At 39.2% G+C, this 25577-nt stretch overlaps 2 protein-coding genes across 6 annotated transcripts in view; one reads left to right on the top strand and one right to left on the bottom strand.

Moving 5' to 3' along the window:
* Positions 1 to 25577, top strand: part of LOC113995856 (centromere protein P) — a 128806-nt gene that overhangs the window by 1232 nt on the left and 101997 nt on the right. Inside the window, exons 2-7 of one of the 5 annotated variants that reach the window (XM_027736543.2) lie at positions 252 to 317; positions 830 to 1002; positions 1811 to 1968; positions 2290 to 2378; positions 5512 to 5600; positions 10382 to 10478. In XM_027736543.2, the coding sequence (XP_027592344.1) occupies positions 866 to 1002; positions 1811 to 1968; positions 2290 to 2378; positions 5512 to 5600; positions 10382 to 10478 (570 nt within the window). In that variant the 5' untranslated portion in view covers positions 252 to 317; positions 830 to 865. Of the gene's footprint in view, positions 1 to 247; positions 318 to 821; positions 1003 to 1810; positions 1969 to 2289; positions 2379 to 5511; positions 5601 to 10381; positions 10479 to 25577 lie in introns of all 5 variants that reach the window. The other 4 variants (XM_039378325.1, XM_027736401.2, XM_027736620.2 and 1 more) reach the window with 4 other exon arrangements.
* On the bottom strand, positions 11660 to 25018 carry OGN (osteoglycin). Its single transcript, XM_027736272.2, has 7 exons — positions 24864 to 25018; positions 23990 to 24242; positions 19820 to 19904; positions 17424 to 17582; positions 16674 to 16876; positions 15999 to 16094; positions 11660 to 15447 (listed from the first exon to the last, which is right to left on the bottom strand). Exons 2-7 carry the CDS (start codon positions 24155 to 24157, stop codon positions 15277 to 15279), a joined length of 882 nt encoding a protein of 293 aa, XP_027592073.1. The 5' UTR covers positions 24158 to 24242; positions 24864 to 25018; the 3' UTR covers positions 11660 to 15276.

Raw genomic sequence — 25577 nt, 5'->3', positions numbered from 1 at the left:
GCATCTGCTCCTGGATCAAGTCATGATTACTTAAAAAGATCCTTAAAGCCTTTGACCCCATTAGATTCTTAATTTAACTTTGTCTTTGGAGGCTGTGCAGTGATCTGTGTCTTAAAATTATTTCAGCTTTGATTGGATTTAATTAATTCTTTGAGGAATCAATGCAACAAAATTACGATTTTTTTTTTTCAAACCTAATATCTGTTTTGAAGAAAACTCTCCTTCTTTTTTCTTTTTCTGTGTCAAGTCAGAGATCAGTTCTTTGTCCCATCCCTGCTGAGATCTGGGAGCTGCCTGTGTTCACCGGTGTGCCGAAGGTAGGATTTCTCCTGTTGGTGATGCTTTGAGCTGAGTGAGCTGTGTTTGTGTAACAAACCTTGTAGGAAGGTTTGTTACATTCAGAATTACTGAACAAGTGACTTTTCTGCTCTTGTAACATCAGCTTGGGTGGACTCCCTAGGGTTTAAGTAGGTGTTAAGTTGATGACAGGGCACTGTAGTATTAAGGACAGTTTTACTGCAAGCTTAATTCTGTTTTCAAGCTGGTGACAGAATTCCTGTCAAGTTTGGTTCCTAAGAATCAACGTTCAAATATTAGTTTAATCTCCCAGAGCAAACAGAATTCTTTATGGAGGTGTAAATTACTGTAGGTGTCAGAGCTACCTGGGGTGTTTAAAACCTGTATGTACCAGTTTTTCAGTTTTCAAAATTGATAATATCCAATTAATTTGTCTCATTTTAAGTAGGGAGGTAGGAGAAACAATTGCCTAATGTTACATTTGCATTTTTTAAAAATTAATTCTGTGTTTGTTTGTTCTTGAGAAATACAGTTATTTTGTTTTGTGGAGTAACACTGATTCTGAGAAATGGACAACAACGTTTATCAAGTTTATGAAGATGAAATCCAGGCACTGGAAGAAGAAATAAAACTATTGACAGAAAAGTACGAAGATATCCAGCAAGAATCCACCTTTTTTTCTGAGGAGGAGATATTGAAGTCAATGTATGCCTTTTTTCACACATTGCATTAATAGTATTTCTGTGTCAGAATTGTTTGGGATAAGGAAAGTCCTAACACAGAGGCAAAAGCTTATTTTTACAGTGCTGATCTTGTTTAGAAAATGGGCTATATAGGAAAAAAATGAAAATAATAAATATTTGATCTGTCTTTGCTGCCTTCTGTTGGTGGTTTGTGGGTTTTTAGGGTTTTGCTTTCTTTGTCCTTTAAAAGGCAGTCTGAGCATGATGTCAGGGGTGTCACTGTGTGGGCCCTGCAGAGCTGCTGACTGCAAAGGCCACGTTTCCATTGTGCCCTGTCAAACAGCTCAGGGGGTGTTTATTTGGGAAAAAGGGGAAAAAAAGAGAGAGGTTGGGGACATGCAGAGGTGTGACTCATTATGTGCTGAAGAAGTGCCACGTTGTGGCTTTTAAATCCCATTATTTAACTGATATTCATAGTAAATGTATAATCCATGGATAAAATAAGTCATTTAGATGAGTAAAGGCATCTTAGCTCATTTTTGTTGGATGTTCCTTGAAATGGACACTTGCACCTCCAGATTTGTAATAAAGGCTGTGTCTACCTGGCAGTGAACAGAAAGTGTTTGTGCAAATCTCAGTAGTTTGCTGTTCCCAGCAATATGATCCAACTGAGATTTGACTCCTTGAAAACTGATCTTGATCTGGAAACCATCAGGTCACATTTCAGATGCCTCTTATTTAGTGATATTGCTGTACTGGTGGGACAAAACCCGTTCTTACATCCAGCTCTTTTGCCCTTTTGATTTTATTTTTTTCTTTTTCCATTCTAGAAAATCATTCCAAAGAGAAACGCAGGGAGAATCCAAGGGACATGAATCTCCATCGGACCTGAAAGCTCAGCTTGAAAGTCTAGAAACAGATCTGTCCTTTTTGATGAAACTCACTGGGTTTCAGTTCACAAGTCATTCCAAGAAAACAGTGGAAAAAAGTAAGGAGTTTTGTACCCTTTTCTGTACTGAGAATCTCGGTGCAGTTCATTACATCTGCAAACCTGTGTTGTAATTCTACTTCCAGTGTTAGCAGAGAGACAATTACTTTGAAATACAATGAGATTTTCTTTATTGACAAAACAGTTTGAGTAAATATTGTGCTTTGCGTAGTGGGAAAGGAACAGACTCCTGGGAGATCTGGTGTGTTTCTTTAAACATGTTTAATTCTTTATAGATGCCTGGTATCAGTTGGGAAGAAATGCAGCAATTGTTGAGTAGAATTGTAATTGATTATTTTGTTAACTTTTGTTTTATAACAGCTAGAGACAGAACAGTGCAGAAGCACAGGTTGTCTGGGAATTGTCACTCCTTGTCTTTTCAACTGGAATTCCAGCTTCTTGAAGTGCAGGTAAGGATCAATGTATATTAAAAAAAAAAAAAGGCAACTACCAAGCAAACAAACAAAACTTCAAATGGACAAATGTCAGTGCTGGGGTTTTTTTAGAGTTAATGTGATTGAACTGATAGTATAGATTGGACTGACAGTAAACTACCTTGTTATGTGAAGATGCCATTCCTAATCTTAAGAAAAGCCATATTATGAATTTGGAAATTGAGTATTTAATAGCCACACGTGGATTGCATCACTTGAAACTGCAGGACTTCAGCTGACAGAGGTTGTCCTTCAGCCTCTGAAGTCCATGTGTGACTTGAAACATGCAGTCCTTGAGATGCCACTTTACCATTTGCTTGTATAAAACTTAACTCTGAGCACAGAAACATCCTGCACCAGTCCTGAGGCCCGGTGAGATGTTTGTGCCTCTCTCAGCTGCATCTCCTGCGGGATGTGTGCACCGACATCCTGTGGTGCCAGTGGAGCTCAGAGGAGGAACGGGGTGTTAAATTTGCTGCTAACGGCGCTGGTGATGCTTAAAGCCATTGCACCACCGTGTGGCAGCACTTGGCTGCCTAATGCCTGCAGTTGGGGCTACTTGAGCGCTGAGATCACCAGAGGGAGATAGGGAATACCAGGTGTATAGATATTTTTTTAAAACCCAGTTGAAAAAGTATAATTTTGAGTTAATTTTTTGATGAATTGTTTTTCTCTTATACAAGTACATGGCCAGCTCTAACTTACACCCTCTGCATTGCATATTAAGTTGTATCAGTTTACCTGAAGCTTGGATTGCCACTATTTTGTGCATTTGTGTGGTGTGGGTGATGGAAATGTTGTGGACAATGGTAAATTGCTTCAGCAGGCACCAATGAAGAGTACAGTTTTTAACTGGGCCACAATACACAAGTTTGGGGGTTTATTTTTCGTGTTATGTAGCCAAGTCAAGAAGGGCACTTACTGTTTCAAACAGTCATTTCTGTCCCTTCACTTGAGTTTTGTGATTGCAGATGAACTTGAATGTGATGGAGGTTTTTGCATTGACTTAATTATACTGGCACAGGTTGCCCAGAGAAACTGTGGCTGCTCCATCCCTGGAAGTGTTCCAGGCCAGGTTGGACAGGGCTTGGAGCAACCTGGGCTAGTGGAAGGTGTCCCTGCCCACAGCAGGGGGTTGGAACAAGATGATCTTTCAGGTCCCTTCCAACCCAAACTATTCTGAGACTCTATCATAGTGTGTTTTAGCTGTTGAACAAATTATAACAGAATGGTTTGCTTAGAGTTGCAAAAGACTACCATTGTGCCCAATTCTGTATTTTCATTTGGTTAGGACTCCTTAAACCAAATAGATTCTGATAGAATTTAGAAATTTAAGCTTAAGGATACTATTTTTAAGGTGTGCCTTTTTGTAATTTATATGATAAAAAGTTACTCTTTATAGGGCAAGAGCTTATCTCATGACTAGGTTGCTGACAACTGCAATCAGAGACATTGCCTAGTTCCAGCTGGCTGTTCCTGTGCTGTAAAAGGAATGGCATCGTGGTTGTGCCACAGCCTTCATACACTGTGCAGGTCACCCTGCAGTGAAGTCAGTACATCCTGAGGATGCAGGAGTCCACCCCCATAACTTTCAGGAAAACTGTGACTTCAGGCCAGATTAAGACCTGGTAGTTCAACTTTAATTTTTTTGTACCTCTGGCTTCTTGCATATAAAAGAAGCCTGTTTTGTAAGAGATGGCACTAACATGGTATTCAGAATAACCTGCCCTGACATCAGCACGGGCAAGGCAGTGCTCAGTTGTTACCTGTGGTGAGAAATAGAAGGTGACAGCTGGTTTTGGGAAGTGCCCAGCAGGTAACAGATACCTTGGTTTGCAGCAGAAGGTCAAGAACAGTTTTGTTCACACTGTTAGCTGTAGCTGTTTGTTCTGGTAGTGAAGTTACAGTACAGTTAACTCAGCTCCATGGGATTAGGAGAAGACACGAACAATGAGCTTGAAAATGTGCCAGAACAAGTGTAAACCTCTTGAGAAAGCAGTCATTCCAGAAGAGTTGCTTTCTTGGCAAGAGCTTTCCTTTTAAACCTTTTTGTTTGGCCCCAAGGTGGCATTTTGGTGTGTTAGTGACCCTCTCCTTGGGAATCCAGTTCCTCCCGAAGGCAGCACATCAGCTGGTGGCTGCTGGCAGCTTCTCTGCCACTCCGTGCCCGTGCTGAACCTTCTGCTCTAACCCTAAAATGACTTTTCCTGGTGTTCCTTAGTCAATCCACTAATCTTTGTAGTGCCTTGGTTGGCTTTTCCCATCTTTAGTGCTGGCAGTGTTGGCAGCACTGCTGTCCAGCCACTGCAGATTGCTGAGATCTCTGTGCTTTTAACTCCAGCTTGGCTGGTTTCCTCTGTTGCCATTCCCATTTGCTTGTGGTGACTGGGTATAAGAAAAATCAAGTACCAAGTCTCCAGTTTCAAGTGAAGCATTTGCTGTGTTCTTCAAACCCTGCTTTTAAGCTTTTTCATTCACTGTTATCTAATCCATTACTCTGGTGTGTTCCAGAATGCACAGAAAAACAGCACTGACTTCATTTGTGGCTTTATTTCTACCCTCTGACTTTCTTTTCTCCTTTTTTACAGGTTGTTAGATATTTTAATTTAGAATAATTTTGGTTTTATTGTTATGCACACATTCCTGAGTAGCAGTTATTATTGTAAAAAGGGACCGGAATTTGAGGCAAAACTATAGGCTTTAAAATAAAATAATAAAAAAAAAGGAAAACTAACAGATCAAACCTTATACTTGATTTTTCTGTTATATGTGGCAGCTAGGGGTTGTGTTGGAAAATGAGAAGAATCTTAAAGAAGTGGACTTGACGTGAAAGGAAGTAGATGAACATTCTTTTATACATATATATTCTCTATACTGACAAGTTCAGGTGTTATTCCAAAAACCTTGTTGTGTGGATAATATTACTACTGTTGAAATGAAGGAAACTGTCCACACATACAAGCTGTAGTTAAAAAAAAATGCTATTTTAAGAATTATGGCAGTTAGAAAAAAGTATATGCAAATACTTCTATTTTATATGTAAATAGACATATTTTTCTCCTTGCTAGAGGAATTTCTAAAATACTGTGTTGTTACTTCTCCAACCTAGAGCAAAGAGAAGGTGTCTTCTGTTATTAGTGATCTCAACATCGTAATGGAATCTGGAGAAGATTCTGGAATGAGCGAGTTTGTGTCAAGGTAAGCTGGAATTGTTTGCTCAAGGGAAGTCTTTGTGTGGATATGAAATGCACTACTGAGTTTTCCTGTAAATTTGTGTCTCTGCTATGCCATGTGCCCTTAGCCCAGCCTGAACCCTTCCAGTCCCTTGTCTGTATCCTGGAGAGAAGATGAAATGCATATAATTTGTAAGGCCTGGAAAGATTTTAAATTCACATTAAACAGAAAGAGGTTCTGGATCATAATATGTTTTATAGCTGTTGGAAATTGTTTGGTTCAGGGAAAGGTATCACAATGTAATCTCAGCTATTGCATTTTAATGTTGTGTGAGCTGTTACTCAGATCTGTCTGTGAGCTGCAGATGTGCAGTGTGGGTGAGTAATAAAGTGCACATCCAGAACCCCTCTCTAGTATTTGCCTGTTTCTGGATCTCTCAGCTCACCATTCCATTTCTCTTTGTATCAGGATTTTTTTCACTGATATTTGAAAACAATAGAATGTAGTTTAAAAACCTGGAATGGAGTATTTGTGCAATGGCTTAAGAAAATTTACATACTAAAACTTAAGCTTATGAATGAATGTTATTTTTTAATTATTTTCTGGAGTATATCAACTTCTTGTGGTAACATGAGTAAGGATCAAATTATTTGTGTGCAGTACTCCACTGAATTCTGCTAGCAAGCTGTTCTGGGAACAAATCTATTATTACTGGCTAATTGACTTAATCCTGTTCTTTAAGTGATTTCTTTTGGTTTATGTTATTTTTTGAGGAGGGAGAGGGAAGGCCAAAAGAGTGAAGAGAAAGGTCTGTTGAGTTACCTCAGGCTTCAGCAGTCTGTTCTGAAAAATGAATTTTTTTTACTCAGAGACTTGGAAATTTCCATATAACCCTACTCAGGGTAGTGGTATAACTGAGAAGAGTAGCTGACTGCTCTCAGGGATTTAGAAGAGGAAATTGCCCTGGATTATTTATGAGTTTTTTGTGACAGCAGAAGTGTATTGGAACTTAACAGTCACACTGGGAAGGAATGTGTTGCAGTGGTGGCAGACTTTACTTCATCCTGGCTGGAGCCCTGCTGTCCTGTCCCTGTCTCTTCACCACCCTGGGCCTTTTCCACATTGCACCAGCATTCATGAGGGCACACAAGTTGCCAGGAATGATAAAAGGTGCCAGTAAATCAAGCAGTACTTTCTCCTGAGCCTCTCCTTGCACATCCCACCTTGTGTCTGTCGACTCTGGAAGCCACGTGGCCAACGGGATCAACGGGGTCACTTGGTTGAAAAAGGAGCTGGAGGGTGGGGAGTGACCCAACCTTGTCCCCCCACAACTCCTTCAACTTCCAGTTTTCCTGTTTGACTTGTCCTGCACCATCACAGTGTCTGCTGCCAACCTAAGGCAGTAAACAGGTGGGGCTGATGCTGACAGGGCCTGCTTTGACAGCAACCCACTGTTCCACGGGCTGGTTCTGCCTGGCATCTCCCTTTATGGCTGTTTGCCCACTCCCCTTGCTTGTTCTTGTGTCAGTTGTAATCCCCTCATGTCCAGTTTCAGGCTTTTCCCAGCTTGCCCTTTGTTCTCCAGTCTCTTAGAATCCTCATTCCTACCTCTTCCCTCCCTTTCCCTCCATTCTTGACCAGCTAAATCTGGTCTCCCTCTGGATTGTTCCTTCTTTTCAGCCTCCCTCCTGCTTTGTTTTCTTCCTTTGCTTCCTCAGCCCTGTCTTGCCAAATCCATTGTCTAGCTCTGTTCTGTTTTGTCTCCTGGCCTGGATTTTTTTCCTTCTCAGTTTTATAATTTTTTTGGCTTCATTTTTTTTTCATAATGCATGAGAGAAAAGGGTCTTTAAGAGCACCAGAGTTAAAAACTTGGCATTCAGTTGTAGTTCCCAGGCCCTTCCTGCTTTGGAAGAAAACAGGGGAATGCTACAACACTTCTTAAAGGAGGTAAAAGTCAGTAGTCTGATTTCAACCAGGTATAAACAGTACATCTATATATAAAAATGGCACATCTTCTATTTTTTATATAATTTCTTAAAAATTTTTGTGGCAATAAGAGATGTATGCAAATGGAATCACAACATCTAGTTGTCTAGTTTGGGATTTTACTTGTGTCCCCTTTCACCAGTTATCACTTATGTTGTAGTTTATTTTTGAGAACTACAATATGTAAGAAAACTATTGTTAGTCATTTCTTCCCTATTTTTTTGGACTTGACACCCCGTTAATTGTTGGGTGAGTTAACCTTTGCACAGATTAGTTAGTCAAACAGGGCTTTTTAGGCACTATGAAAACTGCTCCTACTTTTTAGTTAGAACCTAAGTCAGAGTGAAGGATTTGGGAAATGTCTGCATTATATGAAATGCTGCATGGGCAAGGTGTCTGGGAAATAAAGGGAAGCAGGAATTCTTCCCACAGCTTTGAGTCGTGCCTTGGTTTTATATGTTAGTGCAGGAAGTCTTGCTTTCTTCAGCAGGTTAAAATAGATTTCCTCTCTTAAAATAGTTGAAGGAACATACTAAAGGAGGCTTAAATACTTTTAGAACAGTTAAATGTCTTGTGTGCTTTTGTCTTTTGTTGGTGATACTTTGTGAAAGTGAAAGGGTGTTTGGAGGAAGGGCCTGTGATTTTAAACTGATACAGGTACTCTCTGCCTGAATATGCTTTTAGGTGGTTTTGGATGACTTCTCTGTAACATGGATGTTGGTGTTGGAAATGGGGGTTTTCTGCTCCTACTGGATTTTTTTTTTAAATCTGATGACACTTTGTAATGCTAAATTCTTTGGAAAAAAAGTCTTTAACGTCCATTCTATTAGCACTTTATTATTTTATACCACATTTTCTTGGTATTTAGCATTTGTTGTAGTTGAATTCAGCATGAGAAATTAGGCTAACTTAGGCTAATTAGGAATTATTGTTTGTGGGTAGTTTAAGTGCTGGGAGACAGTTAATTGAACTGGTGCTCTTTGCAGTCTCTTTTTCCCTTCCCAGTTTAAAAACCCCATGGATTTACATCTGTTCATGCCAACACAGATTTTTCCTTTCTAGATACTGAATTCAGTTACAATCTTGAATTTAGCCAATGCTATATGAGACAAGTACCTACTCAGATATAATTGGTTGACTAACTTTTACCTTTGAAACAGGTCCTTTGAGCTTGTTAGCCAAAAGTAGTGCTTTCTGCTTGAAAACTTGCACCTGCTTCATCACCTAAAAATGAATTTGAGAGGGGAAAAAAAGAAACAAAGACATAATGCTAAAACGAGGTCACAAGGTTTATGATAACCTGTTGGATTGCATAAAAATGGATATTCATAAAAATTGCCAGGCTTTTTAAAGAGCATTTTAAGGATGTAGTTTTGTGGCCCAGTTCTGTGTGGCAGGTGTAGGTTTGCAGTTGGTGTGGAATTGTGTCCCCAGGCAGGGAGAGGTGGGCACTCAGTGCCAAGCCTCCGTCGTTCCTGTGGCATGGGTCGAGTTTGACATGTGCAGTTGTGAGTTGTGGTAAAAAACAGCTTCCCAGAACAGAGCTAACTGGCTCCTGTGAGCCAGTGTGTCCGTCCTTCCAGGGACTCAGTTCTCCTGGTGTTGCCAGCGTTTTTTTCATCTTGGCCTGGTTTTGTTGGCAGCTGTGACTACTGTGGTAACTTCCTTTGCTGATGCTGTTCTTTCCAAGCTGGGACAAAACTTGTTTGGCTTTTCTTTTGCATTTCAATATCCGAATGACCCCAGTGTCTCATTTTTCAGTATGTTTGTGTAACATGTTAAAGGTTGCTGTTCCTGTATATTAGAGCTGGATCTGAGGCACAGTTCTCCCTGGAATGGTTGAAGTGACTTGGCAATACACTGTTACAACCATCCTGTGAATGCCTCAAGTTTCTGCTCTCAGCTATGCTGAAATAAAGAATAGCTAATCTCAAGCAGAAAAGATGTTAAAAGACAAATTTACATTTAGAATTTAAATACTGTGTAACTTCTCGAAATATTCCCAGATGTCAGTCAGGTATTTTCCTCAGTCAGATTTTGTAAACTTGTCAAATCCTGCATTAGAAATAGAAATAAATCTTTGTATTTTCCAAGCAGTGCTTGCCAGGTGTGTTTTGACAGTGGTTGATAGTCTGCTGCATTTGACTGTGGCTTGTTATCAGCACTGACATGCAGCTGTTCACCCCTGTGGTTAAATAATCGTGTTGCTGCAGATATTCTGACAGGTGGTTTTTGTGGAATTTTGTATCCTTTGCATCCTTGCCACGCTTCTTCAGTAAGAGCTGCACACACTTTGAGTGTTATTCCTCCTTCCCCTGACAACACTGGATGGCTGGTTGGCTGTCTGACAGTTCCTGTCACCTTATATTGTCTCTTTTCCTTTCTCCATCCTGATCCAGACATTAACAGAAATTTGAAAAAATAAGTATTGAAAAATAAGTATTTTGTATTTAACTCTCCCTTTCCCCCTCTTCCTACAACCTAAGAAGGACATGGACCTGTTGGAGTGTATCCAGAGGAGTACCATGAAAATACTCTGAGGGCTGGAGCCCCTCTGTGGGGGGCTGTGGAGCCAGGCCAGGAGAGCTGGGGGGGTTCACCTGGAGAAGAGAAGGCTCCAGGGAGATCCTGGGGACCCTTCCAGTGCCTAAAGGGGCTTTTGGACAAGGGCCTGGAATGACAGGGCAGGTGGGAATGGCTTCCCACTGCCAGAGGGCAGGGTTAGATGGGATCCTGGAAAAGACAAGGTGCAGATTTTCGGCTATGGAACTGCTACATCTGATTAAGACTGGGTTAAACAATATATTTGTGTTTTGTAGCGTTGAAGAACGGGGAAATCTTGCAACGTTTTTCAGAAGCCTTTCAGCTTACGCTGAGTGGGTTGAGCATCGCAGACGCACCTTCCTGCACTTCAAGGTACTGTTACCAAGCCTTTATTTATTGTTATTTATTAGTACTATATTTGTTTCTTTAAGTAGTTCATTAAGACAAAGCATTGGAGGTGAAACCTGCACTCTTTAGCAGAATATGGGCATCTTAAATTTGTATGTTGTGGAGAAGAGAATATTAGCTAAAAAAATTGTTTTGAGTTCAAGGGGCAATGCCTTTGCTTGGTTTTTCTCTGGATTGTTATCATACTATTGCTGTGTTCCTTGTGGGTGGGGAAAAATAAGAGTGCCTGTGCCTTTCTGTGAGGGAGCAAGACAGTTTTCATTGGTATTAAATCTTATTTTGATTTAAAAAAAAAAAGGAGCAAAAGAAGAAATGAAAAGAAAATAACATTTGTAGTCTTTGGCATGTAAACATTGGTTTTGAAGGACTGGATCTGTTTCTCTTGAAGATGTGGCAGCCTGTGTTTGGACCACAGTGCTTTGAGTTCTGAGTTGTTTTACTTGTATGGGAGATAAACTGTTGCTCCCTTTTAACTGGAACATAGTATTTGAACTTAGTTTTAAATTGCCAGCATTTGGCTTGTTTGTTTTGGCTTTGTACTGGTTTTAAGATAAACAATTCATCCTTGGAGTAAAAATCCGTCAGTCTGACAGACAAAACATCTTACACGGTGCTTAATGTTAGAGGAGGATGTTTATGTGCTTAATTATTTGTGGGTTTTCAGTTCAGTTTTTCTTTACCTCAAACATTTACTCCCATTGAACCCAGTTCCATCTTTACTTTTCAGCTGGAATATGAAGTGGGAACTGCATTGTTTCCTATTTTTTGAATGTTTTAGGCCTTTGAGTTCTGTGCCAAGTTAATCCATTTCTATTATCAAATCAACCAGAACAGAGAAAAAAAGTACTATTTTCTGATAATGTTAAAAAATAATCCTGTCCTCAGCTGAGCAATAAACTGATGTTGTCTAATCCTGCTGGCTGTTGAATAAAGGCTTTTCTTTAATCCCTCCATAGAAAAGGTAGAGCACCCAGGGCTTTATGGCTTTGTGATTGTTTTTTTTCAAGCTTCACTTGATGCTTTTTGATCCTTAGATGAGCCTCATGACAGCAGTCACTGTGGTTTCTGGGACAGTGATTCAGTAAACTACTGGAAATATTTCTCATTTTAAAATATAATAAAAAAAAGCAGAAATAGAAAGGAGGTAGGTTTGGAGATAATTTTTACTCACAGAAAATTGTTGTGTATATAAGCAGTTTTAAAAATATTTTTCAGATGTTGAGTGTAAATAATGAAGGGATCTATTAATTGCTAAAATATGTGTGAACATAAATTCTCTGAAGACATATTACAAGTTTGTCAATATTACAGATGTTCTTTCTAAAGGTATTTTTATTTCCACGGACAAGGATGCTGTTGAGAAAGGCAATTTGGGAGAATATTTACCAAGTATGACTGCCTAAGTGTTTATGAAGAGGGTTTTTTTAGGCCTTCTTATTTCTGCTAGCATTAATAATCATTTCATTTAGAAACAGAAGACATTCTCAGGTAAGAGAATTAATAAAGGCTTCAAAGATCAACTCTGACAATTCAAATAACCAGATTGCAAAGGAGAATGTGTATTTGTAACTTAATATTCTGTAATAATTTGTGTGAAAGAACTAGAGGTATGTTTTTACCATATGCATAAAAACATCTGAAAAGTCTTATCCTGTTAATGTTCACACTCACACAACATTAAAAATGAGTCTGTAATCTTTGTATTGATTTCCACCCTCCCCCAACCTGCTCTCTACTGCAAATATCCAGGTAGGTAACTGTACACTGCACTGGAGAGACTGTTTGGGGTGGAGTCTTGGGTTTATAGCTTTTTGAAGAGTTAAAAGAAAATTACCCAGGCTGACAAGTAGAAATAGAGAGTTTCTGATACTTTACTTTTGGTGTAAAAACACCAAATTCTTTCTTTCCTGTTAGTTTTCATACTTGAAAAGACATCAATAATGTAGAAGTGACTGAATACTTCAGATAATACTGAATGTTTGAGATGAATGACAAGTCAAGGTAGTGCTTCAAATAGATTTTGAAGGGGTAAAGGAGGTGTCCCCCGAGTATTTTGTATGGCAGGTCTCACTGTATTGTCATAATAAATATTATGTCTGCAAATGGAGTTACAGCTGCAAATAATTTTCTGATCTTCCTCTGCTGTGAGGATGAACAACTGAAACAGGTTGGCAATGCTGGGAGAGCAGATTGTTGGAGCTGATACTGATAAACAAGAAAAAAAAATTCAAGTTTTATTGGAAATACAGAACAGAAATGAGTGATAGGAAAAAAATAGAATGGTTTACATTCAGCTTGATACATTCAGCTTGATATTAGTACTGGTCACACAAATAGAAGGTGAAAATCCTCCCTGCTGAAGCCCTTCTCGCTTCTTGTTTTGATTATTTACCTTGCTATGGATGGGGAAAGGAAATTAAAACACATCAGATAACTTACTGCCTTCATTGGGCATTCAGAAGGTACCAGTTGTGTGTTCTCGTTTGCTTACGAAGTATTAAGAGTATTAATTAGCATTACTGGTGATAATTAGCACGTTTCAAAAATACCTACAACATTTTGATGTCGAATGATGTGGCAGTGTTAGGTCTCAGAATGTTTACTTGTGTGTATCTATTACAAAACTCTGCTTGTTTTTATGTGTACACTTCTAATTGTTTTCCTAGGAAGAGTTTTGGTGATATTGACTGATCCTATTAATACTGGAAAGAGCTCTTTTTTTTTTTTTTCCCTTAATAATAATGATTTGTGATGAGAAAAAGATCAGAGGCCACTCCTTATGTAACTTAGAGGAAACACCCAGCTGTGTTTTCTCCATCTTAGGCTTTTATCCTAAGAGGGATGAGAGAATTGGTGGCTTTTGTTTTTTCCCTGTATAAATTTGGCTCGAAATTGGAATGTGTTTTTTACATGCTTGGGAGTTATTTTTCAGCTTTTGCTAAAAACCTGGAAACATCAAAGTTTTATGACTTACTTGGAAAAATTAAAACCAAGTATTACTGTCAGACTTCGGGTTTGGTCTCAGTTGTATTAAGGCAATGGAATTTCTTGTTATACCAAGTAACTTAAAATGAAAAATATTGGGGATTGCTGTGTCTTTCTTGGGTAGTGGGTTCAGATCAAAAATATTTTTGTGCTGCATTTCATGGTTGCATCCTCTTTCCAGAAAGACGAGTTGATGCTTGACAAAGTTAGTTAAAAACTGGCTGAAAGGCTCTTCAGCCTCAGCACTGAGTGACAGAACATCAGTGTGTGCAGAATTAAGTGGGCATCAATTCCCCAGAGCACAAGCACTAACAAATCAAGGCTTAGCTAAATAAGATAAATAAAATACAAAATATCTTGTACAATCAGTATTCTAGATGTACTGATACATCATCATGCATTTGATGCTTAACTATATCTACAAATGAGGAATCTATACTAGCTTCAAACTTAAGAGTTGATGTGGCAATAGGAACTAGCACACCTTTGGCATTCACACCTCTGGTAGGTATTTGAGGGGAGAAACAATGTCAGAAGTTTATAGTTGTGTAATAAAAAATACTGTGTTCCTATATCATTTATGTCTAGTTTTAGATAAACTGACTGTCAAGGCCTGCACACTCAATTTGTGTTTTTAATACACTGCATGGTTTAAAGTAGTTGAGTGAAATGGTACTTGAAGTTAACTTTTTTTTTTTTAGATTAGTGATAGAATCACCTTCTCTTTTTAATTTGAAAATCTGATTTAATTTTTCCCTAATGAGCAGAAATATTGTTGTACAAGGATAATTCTGTTTCTTCTCACTGACATCTAGCTGAAATCATACTTATTTACAGGTAAGAAACATGAATTCAGCTTGCTGTTAATTATATTGTCACATTTCCTTTAAGAAAAGCTGTGGAACAAGGCTCAGTCTCCATCATTCATTAATAGCCTTAGTCATAATTAATAGTCATACGATGCTGGACTTTGACCATTGTGTTAAAATGGGAAACTGGTGTTGCAAAAACAGCTCAGCAAAACTTACATATTTCACTTAAAACCGCCCTGTGTAAAAATAAACCCTGTATTTTTATACATACACATTCTTAGATGATTTTCAAAGCAAAACAGTAGAAGGAGATTTAACACAACCTTGAAAAGTTCCAGTTGCTATATTGCTTGGTGAACTAAACCTTAATAGGAATTGTTTTCATTTTTCACAAACCAAGTTTTTAAGGAAACTTTTTAATGAAATTAACCTTTGAGAAGTTCTGTTTCTAAACATAACTTTCTTTTGTGTGCATCTTCATCCGATACACTTTTGAAGGGCAACTGAAGAGATTTCATTTCAGATTAAAAGAGTGGCATTGGAATTAAAAGAAGTATTTTGCCTGTGTAGCTTGCTCCAAGAGTGTGCTGCATTTATCTGAAAGTCAAATGTGGTGATTGTTCTGAATACTGGCAAAGAATGTGAACCAGCAGTTACTGTGTGATTTTACCTACACAAAAGGAGTACGTGATGAAGTGAAGGTTGAGATGTGTGTGCATATACCTGTTTTTACACTTTCGTTAACAGAAGAGATTCTGAAAGCAGTGACACCACAACTACTGAATAAAGTGACTGTTTAGAAATAGTTATTTCAGAGCAGAACCACACTTCAGTGTCGTAGAAGGTTCTGGGTGTGCAGGGAAAACAGCATTAGTGAGGGAGAGGATCCGAGCTTGTAAACAGAGGAAGAGAGGACCCTTTGTTAGCATGGCTGAGTTGTGGCCTGTGCAGTGGCAGAAGCAGGGTTAGTAGTACGTGCCCACGGGCAGCATTCTCAGGCAGGAGAAGGCGTTGACGTGCTTTGCCAGGACGATGGGGTTGCCCTCCATCCTGATCTCGTCCATGCGCGTGCGGATGTACCGCGTGTTGTTGGACTTGCAGAACGTGTCGTCCGTGATGGTGGTGATGTTGTTGTACTGCAGAACAAAACAGTTCAGGAAACACACCCAGTTATATACACGTGCACCCGTACAGGTGGAAGTTTTTTCACACTTTAATTTTATTCCTCTTGCCCTCCCATTTTGTCATATTTGATTTGTCTGTAGAATAGGCTGAGTTGGAAGGGACCCATTAGGATCATCCAGTCCAACTCCAGGCCCTGTGCAGGGCACCCCAAGAATTCCATCATATACTTTAGATATGTAGGAATCAAGTCTTTTCAAACTGATCAAATGAGTTGACGTTGTTATTGATGTATGGAATGTATTGCTGATATAAAGTTATTGCTTATTTTTGTAATCTCCTGTCCTCGATGTACAGAACTAATAATAAATCCTTGCATGGTAATTAGCTAACAAACAACTTCAAACTTCTGGATGGTTGTGGCCATACAGATTAAATTGTTTTATTTGGAGGAGCATTTGACAATTGTAGTGGAAACTGCTTCAGAAGAGAATGAGTTTGTTTTAAAGTATGTAACTAATGAGGCTTTTCCTAATAGAATGTGAGGGAAATGCTTTTTGAATACCTGAAGGTGAAGAATGCGCAGGCTCTCCGGTAAGTTCAGCGGAACAGATTCCAGTGCATTGTGCCCCAAGTAGAGGTAGGCCAAATTTGTGAGCTTCTGTTAAAGAGAAATTACTAATACTGGTATTGCTTACTCGAAGTTAAATAACTTGTGCCTGTTAGAGGACATCAGTATTTTTTTCTGATCACAGAGAAAGGCTGGAAACTGATATAAGACAGAACATTCTTTTGCTGTGAATGTTGAATTCTATTATATTGAGAAACTCATAGAGCAGGCCTTCTATGTCTTGGAAATTTCAGTGTCTGCACATTGGTTATAAAACTTGAGACCACTATAAAGCTCCATCTTTGTTTATTAGTGTTTCTGTGGTCCTCAGAACTGTATTTGAGCCATCAGTTTTTGAACTGAGCTTTTCTTTGCATGTAAGAGAGAAAGGAGGTAGGTAAGGCATTTTGTAGAAAAATCTGGTTTACGTGAAGGGCATGAGAGAGTGAGTGCACAAAGGACTGATCTTCCAGGGCGCCTTAAAAGCCAAGGAACAGCTGGAAAACTTCATCGCAGTTTGTTTCTTAGGTTACAATAAACACAGAAAAGGGAATTTGGTGGCAGACTGAACAGTCTGGTTACTAATTTGAATTTACTTTGGTCACCTAAATTACTGGGTTTTTTCCTTACCTTGAAAGCATTTGCTTTGATTCCTCTGCTCTTGATTCTGTTTTGGTTTGCGTTAAACGTCGTTAGTTTGGGAGGTAGAACAGGAAGTTTTACAAGTCGATTTTCAGCAAGAGAAAGTTCTTCCAACAACAGAAGCTTTGAGAAGGCTCCATCTTCTATTTCTTCTATCCTGTTTCCACTAAAATCAATTCTTCTCAAGGTAGCTTTACATAAAAGAAATGAAAATCTAAATATTGACTCTATAATTATGTGGCACGTGTGAAATATGTATGGCTGCACATGTTAAAGGTTACACTGCTGGCTGCAGCATCTGAATTGTGATCTACAAGTGCAAATACTATTAAAATGTGGATAAAACCCACATCTAGATTTTCTCATGGTCTTCAATTGAAAAAAAAAAAAAGAGAAAATACTCTGAATCCTTCTTTTTGTCTTAGAGACAACGTGATTTCAGATATTCATAGAATTTGTCATGCTGTCGAGTGAGAGAGCTGGGAGAGATGTCCCTGGAGCATTTGAAGGAAAAGTAATGCCTGCTCATTTAACGCTGACTGGGATGCAGAGTTGAATTTTATTTTTAGCAGTCTGCTCTTTCCCTGATGGTTTGGGAGAATTAAGATGTTTACATGGTCCAAAAAGTGTTTCCATTTTACCTTTGCAGTTCCTTTTCTAACACGGGCATTGCATTGAGCAGTACCCCTTCAAATATACGATCAGGTGAGCAGAAATTAAAATATGAGCATCACTTACTAATGTCAGCAAAATCTGAGGCTGCAATCCTTTTGATCTTGTTGAACCTTGCATACAGATAAGCTGTCTCCTTGGGCAGGGGGGGCACGGCCTCGATGTCGATCTCCTCGCAGTACACGGACCCGCTCAGGCACACACACAGCAGGCACGTGGGCAGGTCTGAAACCAAACAGTGGTCAATAACTTACACTTGAATGGTCAAAATAGGCTTTTCTCTGGTATCTTTTAAGATTTCTCTTCATTAGATTTAAATTTAAATTTAAAACTAAGTTCTGAAGAGATTTAACATTCTGAACTGGTTTGAGGGTTTTATTCTTTTAATCGTGCGTGATTTCTCTGTTCTTATCTGAGCATGTGTTGAAATACTATTGATTGACCTCAATTCAGTTTAAGTCTTTAATTTGCTTAGAGTATTGTGAAGAGACTGAGACTGATCTCTTCTTTGTGGTGACTGGGGACAGGACCCAAGGGAATGACCTGAAGTTGTGTCAGGGGAGGTTTAGGTTGGAGCTTAGAAAAAGATCCTTTCCCCCAGAGGGTGGTTGGGCACTGAACAGGCTCCCCAGGGCAGTGGTCACAGCACCAAGGCTGCCAGAGCTCAAGAAGCATTTGGACAATACCCTCAGGCATGTGGTGTGACTCTTAGGAACGGTCCTGTGCAGGGCTAAGGGTTGGACTTGATGATCCTTGTGGGTCCCCTCCAACTCAGCATATTCTGGGATACTCTAAGTATGCAGCTGCAAGTCTGTGACCATGTTAAATGTCACATTTGGAACCATTCTTTAGACAGCAGAAATCCACAAGGAGAAACACCTGGCAGTGCACACATTTGGCACTGTCATTGCATTGGAGCATTTCTGGCAGGTCACATATATTCTGTCTTGCTCCCAGCTACTATTTTGTCTAAAACTTTTGATAAAAAATCCAGCAGTGCTGACTGTGTAATTATCCTGGAACCACAGAATGGTTTGGGTTGGAAGGGAACTTAGACCATGTCATTCCAACCCCCTGCCACAGACAGGGACACCTTCCACTAGACCAGGTCACTCAGAGCCCTGTAGACAACCTCCAGCAGTTTTATGCTGAGGTGGTTTTATAGCTGTTGTTTCAAATAGAGGGGAAAAACTTTTTTTTTTTTTTAATGCAGTTTAAGACCATTGTGGCTTGCCCTGTTCCTCATGGGCATTAGCAAAGTACTAGAATTTCTGTTTTGCTTTAATTTTTCATGCCAGCAATATTCAAACACCTATAACGAGTGTGGCTTTGAGTGTGGTTTTGTCACCACTGCTGGGTGCTGCACTGGGTTTTCTGGTTGGCTTCCACCCTGGCCTGTCTGCAGTACAGAGAGCAGGGCCACACCACCAGGGAGTTTGTTATCACTACAGAGCAAAACAGGATCTTCCACAACCAGGGAAGAGTTACAGAAGCAGCTGGTCAATACTGGGAACCCAACCCAGTAGGGATAACAGCAATTCTCTTTTTCTTATGCCAGTACTGCACAGAGTCGAATAGATTTGGAGGTCTAGCTCTGTGAATACTATAATTTTTTAGGCTTAAGAGTTCTGCCCTATTTGCCTTTTTTGATTTAGTGTCTTGTTTGTCATTATTAAAAGGCAACAGTTTTTATGCTTGCCTGGGACTAGAAGCTCTGGTGCTCTTGGACACTTGTTCAGCTTTTGACGAGAGCTTGTTGACAGATGCTGTTTGGCAATAATTAACCTTGATTAACACTTTGGTGTAGATTGACACTCAGCTGGTCTTGCTGAGTCATCAGTTATTTTTGGAAGTTTAGATCACAGACACACAAAATACATGTGTCTTTCTCTCACTGCTCTATTTGGCAGAGAAACTTTGTTCCTGTCATGTTTAGAAAGCTTTGTGGCTTGTGAGGAGAAATCTGGACAATGTACAGGCTCTCAGAGCCTGCAGGAAAATGGCTGGTGAAGAAGGTTCCTGATGTACTTTCACTGTTGCCCTCCCTGGTCAGCAGATGTAAACTGAGAATTGCTGATGTTTCTGAGAAATCCAGTGAAGTAACTCAAGCACACCGTATTAAGTCATCATTGTGACTTGGGTAAACTGTGGAACTTACCGGGGGGTGTATTTTGTTTTTCCTGGTTGTCTTGCCTAACTTATTTAACTTGGGAACATCTCAGTGGCAAATATGATTGCAGAGATTCTTACAAGCTGTGCTTTGTGTGTTCAGAGTTTACCTGAGGATCCTTTCAGTTTTTCCATCAGAAGTTGGAAGACTTTCCACAGGAGAAATGAAAGATATTCATAAATGAAAAGACTAATTCTGTAGCTTTTGTCATCCTTTGTATATTAGATTTTCATATTAAAATATGTTCTTTTGGAGAGCTCAGGCAGGACACTGTTCACATCAGTTGACTTACTTGTATCCTTTGTTGGGGGCACATCCAGTTGGCTGTCGTCCCCTTGCAGCCTTAGGGAAGTGTCAAGAGAAACATTTGTTCCATCCTTTGGGTGAGAGCAAATGTTATTTTAAAAAACAAACAGCAAACAAAAAGCCACAGAGCATTACAAGGATCTGAAATAACATGTGTTTTAAAAGTGAGCTTCCTGTGGCATACCTCCTCTGATATTTAGTTTTTAAAGTACTCTCTCTGCTGGATGACTGATGTGATCTATTATCCCTTTTGCCCATGAACTGTTCACTCTGAAAGGCAAGAAGGGAAGCTGCTGCTGCTCATGCTCCTTAGAACAGTAAAGTCCTTCAGGAAAGAACAGTAGAGACAAAATAAAAATAGAGAGAAAATACAGACTATGTGGTGGGAAGGAATATGTAAGAGATGGGTGTCTACAAGCACCTGGAGTTCTGAAGATAGATTTTGCACATCGTGCAAAATTGGATAGGATTCTCGTGAGTGTAAGTTGTTTTTTGTTTTGCCCAAATAATCTCAGTAAAATGACATTTCCTCAAAGCTATTCAGAAGTCCCTGTGGAGATGGTCATTGCATCTTTTCAACTGAAGGACAATTTAGTTTATAAATATGTCCCTTTCAGATATTGGCTGAAATTTGCAATTTGTTTCCATGAACTGCACTTAAATCTGTTCTAAGGTGTGAACTGCGAACAGAAACAGCCTCTTGTGGTGCAGGAAATGGTAGTCAGGTTCTTTTTTCACTGAACACTGTAGGAATTTGAGAATTACCTCTTATTGCTAGAATTGTAGGATACATACAGTGGGTGCACGGATTAAAGTTGAGGGTTTCAGGTTGACTGTGGCAGTTGTTCTTGGCTCACATAATTTGTGTTTTTTATTGATGAGGAATATTTGTAGGACAGAGTAAGACAATATGTTTTTTGGTGTGTGTGGCTATTGGAAACACATGGAGGAAAGAACATTATCGGATGTGGAAGATGTTTTGTTTTAAATGTGGTTAAGGATCAGGCCCTGGCAGGAGCTCTGTTGAAGAGCTGCTTATGCACTGCAAGTGCTCACAAGTCAACTAATGTTAGGTTTTCATCCTTCAGGCACACAGATAGTCCATCTGTAAGAGCAGTGGGGAAGTAATATTATCTTCCAAGTTACTTTTGATACTGACTTTGTTTTAGTTAGTATTTAGTTGCTTGCATATACTTTTACTGTGGGAATTTTTGTCTTCTGCAAAACAAACCCCTCAGGCTTGACATATAAAGCCTGAGAAACAAATGTCTTGCCCAGCCTCTGTCATTTTGGCCCCTTTTTGGCCTGTCAATCCCCCATCCTTTGGCTCTTCCCTGGATCTGCCTGTCCATGCTATGGCTCCGGTTTGGGATGGGTTGCTTTGCTCCAGTAAAACCAAAGGATTTCAGGATGTTGGCAGCAGTTTGGCAGTGCTGGGTGTAGGGAAGCTGAGGGTGTCACCTCAACAGTTGCACTCAAAGAGTAAATCTTACAGAAGGTTTCTGTAAGATTTGCTCCCACAGAGCTGTTTGTGAGGCATGTGAAGATGTGGACCTTGGCTGAGGTGACTGTGCCAGCAGAGACTGCTGAGTACAGGGACTGGTAATGGAACAGCTGCCCTGCTTTTGCTGCAGTTTTTTGGCTTGTAAGGGACACTTTTAATGTGCTTGTATGAAAAACCTTTGCTGACACAGCATATCTGTACCAGGTGTGGGTTTCTAGCACAGTATCCTACTTGAGATGTGATCTGTGGAAGGGTATGGACAGGAATTCTTTGCAGAATTCAATGTACAACTAACCTCTGCCAGTGGGAAATGTCACAAAAAATTAAAACTGATTATTTGCAGAATGATATTAAATCCACAAAATGAAAAATATATTTGCTGGTCAGCTATAAAAATTCCTAAGTGTGGAGTATCAGTGCACAAGACTGTTTGGATTAGAACCACATGTTCATTGCTTGCATATGCTGGGAATGCACTGAAGGAATATTGGCTTATTTGCATAGTGAAATTCCACCTGCCTCTTGCACTTTACTGTACAGACTTAATTACCCATAGAAAACCACTTAACACTTTACATCTAAATACTTGAACCATCTTCAAATTTCTGCAATACCACACAAAGGTCTGTAAAGCTGATAGTTTATATTCAGTGAAATGAATTAGTCCAGATGTGAGACAGTGTCTAATTGGATGGTTCTGTTCTCTTGTGGAAATTAGGATTTCATGTTTTCAAATTGCTAAAATTTTATTCAAGACTGGGTTGGCTGTGGCTTCAAATAATCATTGTAATACATTTTGCTTGGCTGACCTTTTCCTTACCAGTAAACTAAAGTTCATTTGGTTTTGTTGCTCACTAACACAAATGGGTTTCTTCTGATGTTTTTACTAAAAATCTTCTTTCTAACTGTGTTCAAGCATGCAGTAAGGAGTTAAATTTGTCATGCACAACAGATTTCTGACTGGGCATGCTTGAGGACATTTTTGGCATGTATTTCAGTTACAGTTAACACTTGAAATATTTGGGAGCTAGAATTTGTGCAGTCAATGAATAGAGGATTTGTTTGTGCACTCCATGACTTAAACTGGGACCACTGGAACTTGTATAGATGTAGTTTTTGCACATAAGGAACTAATTTATTATTTTGCAATGAAAACATGTCATTGGAGAACTGACCTGATGGAAATAATGACCGACTGCATTCCTAGAATTATCTGAACAGAACTGTTGCCCTTCAGAAGACCTGGAGCTCATGGCACTGCCAGGAGGGACTTTGGTTGGTCTGGGGCACGTCTGTTGGCACCATTCCCATGCAGGTCTATTCCTTGTTGGTCTTTTGCTGAAACCACAGCAATCATCTTAAAATGATTTCTTGATGAGTGTCTTCTGATGCTGTGCCTAACTGGTTCAAGTTTGCGTTTCTGGTATGTTTTAAAAACTTAGTTGTGAGTGGATATTCACCTATTAGTTAAGAGTCATTTAAACTGTCTCCTTTTCATGGGTTTATGAAAATGTTACTTCATCACTGTGGCAGATGTCAGATTTAAAAATACCTTAGACATTTTTAGTATAAATATGTAGCTGCTGTTTTTAGTCCAACAGTGGAGTGCTGTAATTTCAGTAGAATTGGGAAAATATTAAAAAGGTATACAAACCTGATTTTTCTATATTTGTGCTGCAGTTTTTTAGTCACTATCTTTTGCTGTTGTCTTATTTTTCTTGTTTATCAGACTAAGTTCTTGTCACAAGTACAGTTAATATTAATGCAAACCTCTTTGAATTTATAATACGTGGTTTGGCTATGTTTTATTTTCCTTGGCAATTAGTTTTGGGACAATCACTGCTGGTTTTAATTCTTGATCAGTGTTGTACCTCCTTCTCCTGACGTGTATTGGTTGGGTCTGAACAGAGGTGGGAGGTTTTCAACTGTCCCTGGCAGCTGAGGCTGTGGCACTTCATTTAACTCTCCCCTGGTTTTGTTTCTTCTGCTTCAGCGTTTAATGCAACAGGTTTGGATGTGGAGCACAGGGCTCCCCGTTTGGGGGTGCTGCTGAGTGCCCTGAGGTGCAGCACAGATTCTCTTTATTAAGACCATCAAAGTGTTAATCGTGTAGGTGACTCCTGCAGGACTGAACATTCCATGGAAGTTCAGGGCTGCTGAACTGTTGAGTTGTAAGAAACCCAAACCACCCACCCCTGAAAAAGCCCAGGCAAGAAACTTGATGGTTTGGTAAGTCAAGAGAGAAACTGGTTTATACTGGCAGGTTATGTTCAATAAAAGGGACTGTTCCAAGTATATAAATACAGTTATCTTCCTTGTTTTTAAGCAGACTTACTGTGCTAATACATTGCTCAAACAGTTGAGCTAATAACTAGAATATCCTATTCTTGAAACTCTTCCAATTGTAGGCACAGAACTACAGCAGAGTTAAAATGATGCTTTAGTCTTATTTGTGAAACCCTGCCTTCTGTGGCTTTCTCAGACTGTAGCAAGCATAATATTTTTGTGGTTTTGAGTGGCTTTCCCTGTGTCTGAACCTATTGTATGTTTTGCTATTATTCCAAGACTGTTCCACAAAACTCACATGCACATACATCATTCACATAATGCTTAGCAGCTAAAAGTATTAAAATGAAAATATAAATAAAATACCTTTATTATATCCTTGGATTGCATTTCATAATCTTGTTGGATCAGGCTTCCCATGGAAACATCTGTGTCATACTCCTCAAACTGGAATGGTTGTTGCTGTAGAGGTGGTGCTGGACTTACCAAAGGTACAAGCACAAACAAAAAGAAAGTAGCCTGCAAAGTCTCCATCCTTCCCTGGAACAATGTTTGAGGCTTTCACTGAGCTGCTGGAGATCTGCTTATGCCTGGACTATGGAGAACACTTTCTTTGGGACTGGAAATGAAAATGCAATCCGTCAAAACAATATTTAAAGCCTAGAGGACTAGTTGGCAGGGGTTTGTAACACATAAGGAACATGGAACAACTTTTAACTCTTGATATCCTTTAATTAGACTCTATAAAAGCTGTTCTTAACATGGGAAGAAACTGGGAAATAACAAACAGCATTTTCCAAGTAGAAAGGAAAATATTATCTTAAGTGCATTTTGTTTCTCAGTGTTATTTTTGTTAAAAGCAAGAGGATTTTGTAAATTTATGAAACATTTGGCAAGTGTGTGGCTGGACTAATTAAAACCTGAGAGGTTCAAATGCATTTTCCTGGATTGTCAAAATAAGGATTTTTAAACCTAAATGCTCTATAACAATAATCTTTAATTGTCTTTTACTTTACATTTAAAAGTAAATGAGAGCAGATAACTTAATACCCCCTGAATATTTTACAGGTTGTGCACTTTTCAGGCAGGGGGAGGAGGCTGATAAACATAATCCTTCAAGCATTACAAACATGCATGGGATACTTTGGTATCTTCATACAATATTTCCCCCTGTTTACTGTAATGGAGTGTTTTATTCAAGTTTTAGGTTAATATACTTTTAGGAAAAAAGTCCACCTACCTTTTTAGTAGATTCCAAGTTCTTCAGTGACTGTCATAAAACCAGATATCCTTATCTGTAGGTTATTCTTACCAATGCACTTCAGGTTCAAGTTCTGAATTACATCCCCCTTGCTGAAATGGATACTCTCTCCGTTTGACAGTCTGCAAAGTACTTTCCATGGGGTAAAAATGCTCTGCCAGCATTCTCTCCCAGGGGGAGAGGTAATATCCTGGAGCAGGGGGTTGTACTTTGCGTAACATTGTGAGTGCTGAGCCTGTCTGGCTCATCCTACTTTTGGTGTTACTTGTTAAAATGGCAGATTTCTGCTCTGTGGTGATTTCTTCTTTAGAATTCCAAAGGCTTTTTCTGTAAATCAAATATTAATTGTGCAATGTAGAGGTCTCTAATAAGGCATGTGTTATCCATTTGGTTTCAATGCTTTAGCTCAGAGACAAAGCAGCTGCTTTCTGAGGCAGAGGTAGAGCCAAAACATACGTCTGCTGTGTTAGTCACGTTCTCTGAATAATAAAATTACAAGTTATATATGTTTCGAGAAGTTTCACCTACCTATGAAATGGAAACTTTTCAGTGTCAAGAGTTCTGGAAACAAAAAAATACTCTTTAGAACTTCATGTGTGTTGATTTTTGGTGTGTAAATGCTTCATTAATTGACTTATTAGACAGTTTATTGAAAAAATGCTCTCAAAAGAAATACTTGCTTTAAGTGAAACT

This window comes from Pipra filicauda, unplaced genomic scaffold (assembly GCF_003945595.2).
Source record: "Pipra filicauda isolate LSUMZ 115617 unplaced genomic scaffold, ASM394559v2 scaffold102_size2360937_pilon, whole genome shotgun sequence".
In the NCBI taxonomy this organism is placed as follows: domain Eukaryota; kingdom Metazoa; phylum Chordata; class Aves; order Passeriformes; family Pipridae; genus Pipra; species Pipra filicauda.
The sequence above is the reverse complement of the archived record's forward strand: the minus strand, read 5'-3'. Positions and strand labels throughout refer to the sequence as shown.

Bases quoted from the DNA above. Each gene is read 5' to 3' on its own strand.
- OGN (XM_027736272.2), bottom strand. From the start codon at position 24,157: ATGGAGACTTTGCAGGCTACTTTCTTTTTGTTTGTGCTTGTACCTTTG. The intron at 16,095-16,673 runs GTAAGGAAAAAA...TCTCTTTAACAG, and splicing joins TCAAAGCAAATGCTTTCAAG to AAGCTCACAAATTTGGCCTA. The intron at 15,448-15,998 runs GTATTCAAAAAG...TTTGTTCTGCAG, and splicing joins TGCGCATTCTTCACCTTCAG to TACAACAACATCACCACCAT.